We start from the raw sequence: 8,300 nt of genomic DNA, 5'->3' as shown, positions 1-8,300 counted from the left end.
CATAGTTTTAAGAAGCCTTGTATAGAAGAACACGAGCGAATCAAGACTACTAATTCACTTCTTGAAATAGCCACAACAGTGATGTGGGGTTAAGATGATTTCACAGTGACAGGGTCCTGGGCTGCATCAGGCATGAATTTGCCTTTCACTACCTTCTAAGTAAACCCACCCATTTTTAATAGCTATTTTTGTGTAGCAAATGCCCATTTCATAAGTCTGCCAAAACCAATTTGGAAACGCAACGCTATATAGTTTTCTTTTGGAAATTTTAACGTTGACATTCGTGGCCCTCTTTCAAAACATGCGAAGATCAATCAATTAAAAAAAAAATCACTTAAACCATGACTTAGTGACCATAGCTAAAGAATTTCTCAGTATAGAAACAATCCACATTTAGAAATCATGATTTACCTCAGAGTTAAGGTACCTTCCCAAGACCTACCTTATGATATTCCTGAAAAATTCTAAAACCTAAAAAGGATTTCAGATTGGCATGACAATAATGTGGTGGGATCTAACCCCAACTGTTCTGTATTTTTTAAGCCAATGGAGTGTCATGCTTACCATTTAATTGTTCTTTAACTAAATAAATGCAATTAGGATTTTCCCTGTAATCTTTCTGAAGAAGCTGAGAAATATACCTCATACCTACCCATGCATTCGTGCAATTATTGATGGGATTGTTGATGGAAGATTAGAATTTGCTGGGTGAGTTGCTGACCAATGAACCTTGCTGGTGTATCCAGGGATATTTGGAGGGCTAAAGGAAAAAGTTAAAGAGGGGATGGAGGGCGGAGAAAGGGCAAATTAAATGACTGTAGGCTTGAAATATGACTTACAGATCAGTTCTGAAATAGCTAGTGTTTATCAAAGATGGATGGAGTTAAAACTCTTCATAATATAGTGAGTACTCCTTAGAATGTATGAACTGGCACAGTTTCTTTAAGATCAGCGAAACAACTTTATCATGATCTAGCTGATGATCTGACCCAAAATCTTTGGTTAGACATGGCAAAAGTGAGTTCTTTAGTGACTTTTCCTCTCCTTCCCCTAGTTGTTTAGGTTGAATATCTGTATGATATTCATGATTACAAGCAACATTTAATCTCAAAGAAAAAATGGAGTCACGGGGTTTGCATAGACCACAAAAAGCAAGGAAATATTCTTTAAAAAAGTGATGCAGATTTAGCTCATATTTAGGTTCCAGCTTCAAATACGGAATTTAGGTAGCAGGCTTTAAGCCAACAGGTGTGATTTCTCATGGCCTAAAACACAAATGATTTCTCAAATGATTCTAAAGTTCTCTGAATTTCCCCTAGAATTTATTAAGAATGTATTTACATGTATTTGCAATAGTATTAACACTGCTTAGACACGTCAACTTAAATTCTAGCTCAAGTACACCAGTGGACTGAGACGGTACGTACCACATCTTTGTTAATTCTGATGCTAAGTTTTATCATGAAATTCAAAAAGAAAGTTCCTTAAAGAGACAGCGGAAAGAACTACTTACCTGAGGTAGCACAACAGAAAATATTGGTAGCAATAGCTGCAAGATGAAGCAGGGATGAACAAAAATTTTTTTTAAAAAAAAGAAGGTATCAATATGAATTCAGAGAGACAATCCATGAAGATTAAAAATAAAACAATCTAAACCCTCAATATGACAGGTTTTTTTCAGCACAAAGTTATTCAGAGAGTATTGTCAGTACTAGTCTATATTGACAGCTCAAAACAGGACACTGATGAATTATACATATATCCAGACTGCTCATACACAAGGAGGTAAGAGCTCATGACAAGCTTTTCATCCACTGAATCAACTAAATACTTGGGATTGTAAACCTTGCCTCCCTTAGTCTTTTGTGGGCCTTTAGACAGCATGAATGATAACAGCGCCTCCTTTAAAATAATCTCTGACGTATTTTTTGGTTTCCCTCTACTCTGGGTAAAAATAAACAGTTCATTTAATTATAAAGTGCATAGAGCTATTAGTTTCAGCACAACTGATCAGCTACTTCTCTACAACTAAGTTCAGCACAGGATGCAAAACTGGACGTATGTGTGAGATGCGGCTTATCAGAAAATTCTTTGACTTGTGTACTAGGAAACTTGGCTCTGAAATTCCTCACCAGAGTAGCAGAGGTAACGACAACATGCTGTATCTACCTACCACAGTTATAATAAAGAAGTGTGGGTGAACTATACCTGCCACAGGAGGTATTGGCGGTATATGTTGTAGTCTTTGTACCCATAGTTAGCAGAAAGACTGTCTAGTTTGTCTTATTTTGGAGTAGCCTTGCGCTAACCCATAGATTCATACACTGCTGTACTCTCTGGGCCATGCTCGAGTACATGACCATTCAGAGAAGATGGCTTTGTAGAATCAGTGCTGCAGTTTTGTAGCACTTGGGAAACAGTTGCCTATAGGGAATCGCCAAGTAGTTGGCTGAGCAAGTAACAAATCTGCTCTGTGTCTTGTCGGCAACCATGCAGGGGTAACAAGTAGACCTGAGAATATAGTACAGCAGTAGGACATATTTTTAGAATTGGCCAAAATGGTTTGCAGACAAATTTGCATTTTCATGTCAAAGTAGACAATCGTTAGGTTATGTGCAGATTAGGTAACTCTGTAGAAAATTTCATCTGCATATGCAGAGATCCCACTGAGGGACACAATGGACACTGTATGTGTCTAAGTATAAGCACATTCATCCATCCAAACCTGAAAATGTGGCATCGCTTGGAAGGAAGCAGTCAGATTGTGAACAGAGTTTTATTATCCTGGTGATGTGCTACAGACCAAGATACATCTCTCACATGTAATAAAGAAATTCCATTGATTTCCTTGAAACTGTATGAGCATCACAGAGAAGGACATCACAACAAGAAGCCTCATATTAACTTGCAACATTTTATAAGCCTATTTGCAGTTAGCTCACATAATAACTATACAACTATGGAGATATTAGAATCCATTATGCACTGTGAGGCATCTGATTGATAAAATCTTCTGACCTTTAAAACTTGCGAAACTAGAAGAAAATAGAAAAGCATCATAAATGGGCAAACGTGACACAAAAATCAAACTTGAGTGTTGACCCAAGACGAAGACTTGTTCTAGACTGTGTGTTAGAAAGGATTGACAGAAGTTGGTATATTCATAACATAGGGGAAGGATATAGCTCTGAAAGAGAAGAGTGATAGGCAGAGAGAAGCTAAAAGTACCAGGAGAGTAATAAAGCTTACAGTACAGTAAAGCAGCTGCTCTCCTGGGAACCTGCAAAGAAGATGCAAAAATGTGCTGTGGTTATGTATGTGATAAAGCAGAAGAAACTGAGGTTGAAAAAATACCCTTTTGTTTTTTTTGTTTTTGGATAATGCTGTCTAGCTCTGTGTGTTTTCTTTGATGAGCTGCTAAACCAGGTTGTTGCTACTAAAGAAAACAACTATATGCCAGGCTACCACTGGGCAACATACAAAACTCCTCTGTGGTTATGCTGTCGTCATCAAGCTTTCTTTCTCTAACCATGACATCTCTCTTGTTCATACACTTCATGCTAGCAGCTCTTAGTCCCCAACACTAAGAAACATACAGTGTTGACAGTTGAATCTGAGCAAGCTCTAAGATTTTTCAAGTGGAATGTAGTGATTCTGAGTACCTCTGCTTTGGTGTGCCTGTGTTTCATATGTCCATCTCTGGATGTTTTTGAAGATTTTTACTTCCTGATAGTGTTCAGGAAAAACAGTGTAGACTTAATTCAGTTGGCCACCCATAGGGACATTTAGAGATATTTGAGATGCCTTAAGCATCTGAGATATCCCTGGATATCAAAGGACCTGCAGGAGATCCATACTGTTCTGATGCAGCAGCTGGAAGGTGTCTAGGGTGTCTTCAGGGCGTTGGATGCTCAGGTTTGCCATGTAAATTCCATATCAGCTGGTTTTATGGGGGAAAAGTCAAGATTCCCTCAAAGAATATGCAATTCTTAAAACTTTGGATCTAGCACTTCAGCTTGAGTGACTGAGCCGGCCAAAGTCTTTGTGCAAAAATTCCACCGAGTGAAAGCAATCCAGTAGATTCTTACCTTGCACTTACAAGCAAAGAGTTCCTAATATCTCACTCTTTCTTAGAAACACTGTTGCATAAACCTCATAGAACTAAGTCACCAGATTAAGTCATTATCTATCTCTTCTGGTTCCCTCAATTATAAAACAGGCCTCTCAGGTCTCACTCACAGTATATAAGGCTCACAACTGGCTTCCACCTCTAATTCCCTTCCAGGAAGACTGATACGTCACGTGTTTGTGGTCCTTCTTTTACTCCATGATCCCACTTGACACGCAGAATAACCTGTGGTAAAAATGCCTCAGTTGTGATCCCATGTCAGGAAACTCGATGCATAGTTGTTGGAAAGAAGTATAGCTGAGAGAACTTATGAAGTCAAAAAAAGGTGCTCCATGCAGAGTGAAGAATGGGACCGGCAGGATTTTTGAACACAGCATTCTGGGTTGCATTTCATACCCTTCTCCCTCAGCCATCAAAGCAGGATAGGGAATGGGTATTTACAAATGGATTTGAGGTTTCTAAAAGCGTAAGACCATCACAGTGGTAATTCCCCAGAAATATTTGTAATCATGTTGAACTGGAATGTTCTGTTTCTACCATTTCAAACAGTTTTATTCAGCTTCTAAATTTTTTGACCCCCCTTTTTAGTATGGGGTAATATTTTTCAGAAACAAGAAAGCATTTCAAGCCAGCAATGAAATCTCATTTGGAAAATGTCAAAGTAGGATATTTCAGCATCCCCCACCCTCAGCCTCCTGGATGACTCAAACTGGAAAATCACTAAAAAGGCGTACATGGTGGACAAGCTGTCAGTTTCTGAAGAAAAGATACATTGTGGGAAAGCTCTTAGGCAGCCCGTGAAAATGACTATGCAAGGCACAAGGCAGCAGAGGGTCCTGTCCCTAGCTAATTGTGGCCTGTGAGGTTTCTGTGGTAACTTGAAATGATAAGGGATGCAGACACACAGTCAGTTGGTAGCTGACTACACTGAAGAAATATGACTGAAGTCACTACAGATATACTGATGTGATAGTAGCATTTTGCCCAATGTGCTTGAGAAACCAAGAATAAAGCGTGGTTTCATAGAATAGCTTTGTGTAAGAACTGCAGGACTTGAAACACTTAGGACTTCGTCTTCCTAGAAACTGTATGTGTTAAGTTCCCATTTCAATCAACTGCTTCCAGAAATTGATTGTGGTCAGATCCTGTCCTCTCTCTGACACGGACAACTTCTATGGCCTTGGACAAGTCACTTCAGCCTCTTCAGTCTTCATCTTTCAAAAACTAACACTCTAATCTACTCTACCAGTGTTATGGCAATGAATTAGTAGATGCTTCAGAAGTGCTGCTAAGTAACTAACACTTTGTTGGAATGGATGTGGATTGTGTAAGCACTGCCCTCTACTGAGTATTATAAGAGCTGATGAATTACGAGTAGTAAGTTTTAAAACGTTAATGACTGATAGATTTTTAGTTAATTCTGGAGGCAGAGGCTTTTAATGTGGAACAAGAAAACATAATCTCTGCCCTAACTGCTTTTGTCAGATTTCAAGAGGTAGGTTCCAATAAGTACCACACTGAAAATCAGGAAGTTGCTGTGCTACAATACACAAGATACACAAAAGAGAAAAGCACGAGGCAGATGTAACACTGTCTTGATATGAACTGTTGCTGTGTATAATGGAATACACTAAGTGTGCTACACTGGTACTACACTAAGTACTGCCAACTCACTGAGAGTATGAGGGAGTTCTAACAATGCCAAGGAGGAGAGTTATTTGTGCCTGTCAGTTATTTGTGTCTGTCAGACTGAGCATTTATCAGAGCCCTGCCCATGAATGCTACAGAGGAAATCCCCATCACCAGCGTCGGAGGCTTTTTTTCCATTGACCCTTAAAACACCTGCAGAACTAAAATACCACACAGAGCATAACCCTGTTTCAGCAGCTGATTGGGGAAGGAGTCAACAAAGGAAAAAGTTGGTGACTAGGGGTGGAGGAGAATTATAAAAAATTACATACCTATAAAGATGTTTAAGAAAAAAAGAACTGCAGATGATTATGTTGGGAATCCATATAATGCACTAAAACCCAGTTTCTCTATGGTTTTCAAAATTATTAGGTTCAAAATGCACTTCTGAATAAGAAAAAGATTTTTTTTCAAAGTGGTTGCTAATAACAAGAAAGAATGAATTGGGTCATTACTTATTTTCACTTATTAATAACATGGAGCCTCTCAAAAGAGCCCAGAGAATTTAGCAGTCTGAGCCTTCCTGGAAGTCACTGTAGCTGTGCTGTGAAGTTTTGTCCCCTGAGTAACTTGCCCAAGAGTGCTAAAAGTACAGTGTTTCTTCAGAATTCAGACTGTCCTCCTCCTCCTTGATACACATTTGGGTTGGAGCAACAGTTACACATAGGGGTTCAGATTTTTAAAAGCGCTCAGCACCTAGAAGTTTCATTGTGGTGTTTGCGGCCAGATTTTCACAGGAGCTTAGCAATCAACGTGCAGCCAGAATGTGAGCTCTTTCAGAATTCTGGTTTTCATGTGTGGTTGCTGAGCTATTTTTGAAAGCCTGGCTGGCTGCACAAAACATACTCTTTAGCTTTCGGTTGCTTCCCTACCTACTATATCGTTAGCTATGTGACATATTTTCTCCCTGCATAACCTCACAACATCTCAAGGGGATAATAAGATGTCGTGAGGTTATGCAGGGAGAAAATTAGAAGGACCAAAGCCCAACTAGAACTTTATCTGGCTACTGCCATAAATGACAATAAAAAACATTTCTAGAAGTACATTAGCAGCAAAAGGAGAGCCAAGGAAAATCTCCGTCCTTTATTGGATGTGGGGGAAATACAATTACAAAGGATGAGGAAAAGGCTGAGGTACTTAACGCCTTCTTTGCCTCAGTCTTTAATAGTAAGACCAATTGTTCTCCGGGTACCCACCCCCCTGAACTAGAAGACAGGGACAGGGAGCACAATGAAGCCCCCATAATCCAAGTGGAAATGGTTAGCAACCTGCTAGACTGCTTAGACACACACAAGTTTATGGGGCTGGATAGGAATCATCCAAGGGTACTGAGAGAGCTGGCAGAAGTGCTCACCAAGCCACTTTCCATCATTCTTCAGCCGTGCTGGCTAACTGGGGAAGTCCCAGTTGACTGGAGGTTAGCAAATGTGACGCCTATCTATAAGAAGGGCTGGAAGGAGGCTCTGTGGAACTACAGGCCTGTCAGTCTGATCTCGCTGGGGAAGGTTATGGAGCAGATCATCTTGAGTGCCATCATGTGCCACGTACAGGACAACCAGGTGATCAGGTCCAGACAACATGGGTTTATGAAAGGCTAACTAACTAACCTGATCTTCTTCTATGACAAGGTGGCCCACTTAGTGGATGAGGGAAAGGCTGTGGATGTTGTCTACCTAGACTTTAGTAAAGTCTTTGACACTGTTTTCCACAGCATTCTCCTTGAGAAACTGGCTGCCCATGGCTTGGATGGGCATACTCTTCGCTGGGTAAAAAGTGGCTGAATGGCTGGGCTGGAAGAGTTGCGGTGAATGGAGTTAAATCCAGTTGGTGGCCGGTCACAAGTGGTGTTCTCCAGGCCTTAGTATTGGGGCCAGTTCTGTTGAATATCTTTGTCAATGATCTGGATGAAGGGATTGAGTGGTTTGCAGATGACACCAAGTTGGGTGGAAGTGTTGATTTGCTTGAGGGTAGGAAGGCTCTACAGAGGGATCTGGACAGGCTGGATTGATGGGTCGAGGTCAATTGTATGAGGTTCAACAAGGCCAAGTGTCTGGTGCTGCGCTTGGGTCATAACAACCTTATGCAATGCTACGGGTTTGGGGAAGAGTGGCTGGAGAGCTGCCTGATGGAAAAAGGACCTGGGGATGTTGGTCGACACCCAGCTGAATATGAGACAGCAGTGTGCCCAGGTAACCAAGGAGGCCAACAGCATCCTGGCTTGTATCAGAAATGGTGTGACCAGCTGGATTAGGGGCATGATTGTCCTCCTGTATTCAGCATTGCTGAGGCTGCATCTCAAATACTGAGTTTGATTTTGGCCCCTTCACTATGAGAAAGACATGGAGGTGCTTGAGCGTGTCCGAAGAAGAGCACATTAGAAGCTGATGAAGGTCTAGAGCACAAGACATATGAGGAACAGATAAGGGAACTGGAGTTGTTCAGCCTGGAGAAAAGGAGGCTCAGAGGAGACTTTATTGCT

The 8,300-nt window shown here is 40.7% G+C and overlaps 1 protein-coding gene across 1 annotated transcript in view; it reads right to left on the bottom strand.

Annotated features, from left to right (window-relative positions):
• Positions 1–648: 648 nt before the first annotated feature.
• SPMIP7 (sperm microtubule inner protein 7) overlaps positions 649–8,300 on the bottom strand; it is a 35,437-nt gene continuing 27,785 nt past the window's right edge. The window contains 1 exon segment of the mRNA XM_086608938.1: positions 649–760. Within this exon segment, the coding sequence (XP_086465064.1) occupies positions 649–760 (112 nt within the window).

Source organism: Tauraco erythrolophus, chromosome 3 (genome assembly GCF_009769465.1).
Source record: "Tauraco erythrolophus isolate bTauEry1 chromosome 3, bTauEry1.pri, whole genome shotgun sequence".
In the NCBI taxonomy this organism is placed as follows: Eukaryota; Metazoa; Chordata; class Aves; order Musophagiformes; family Musophagidae; genus Tauraco; species Tauraco erythrolophus.
This window is presented reverse-complemented; position numbering and strand designations above follow the sequence as displayed.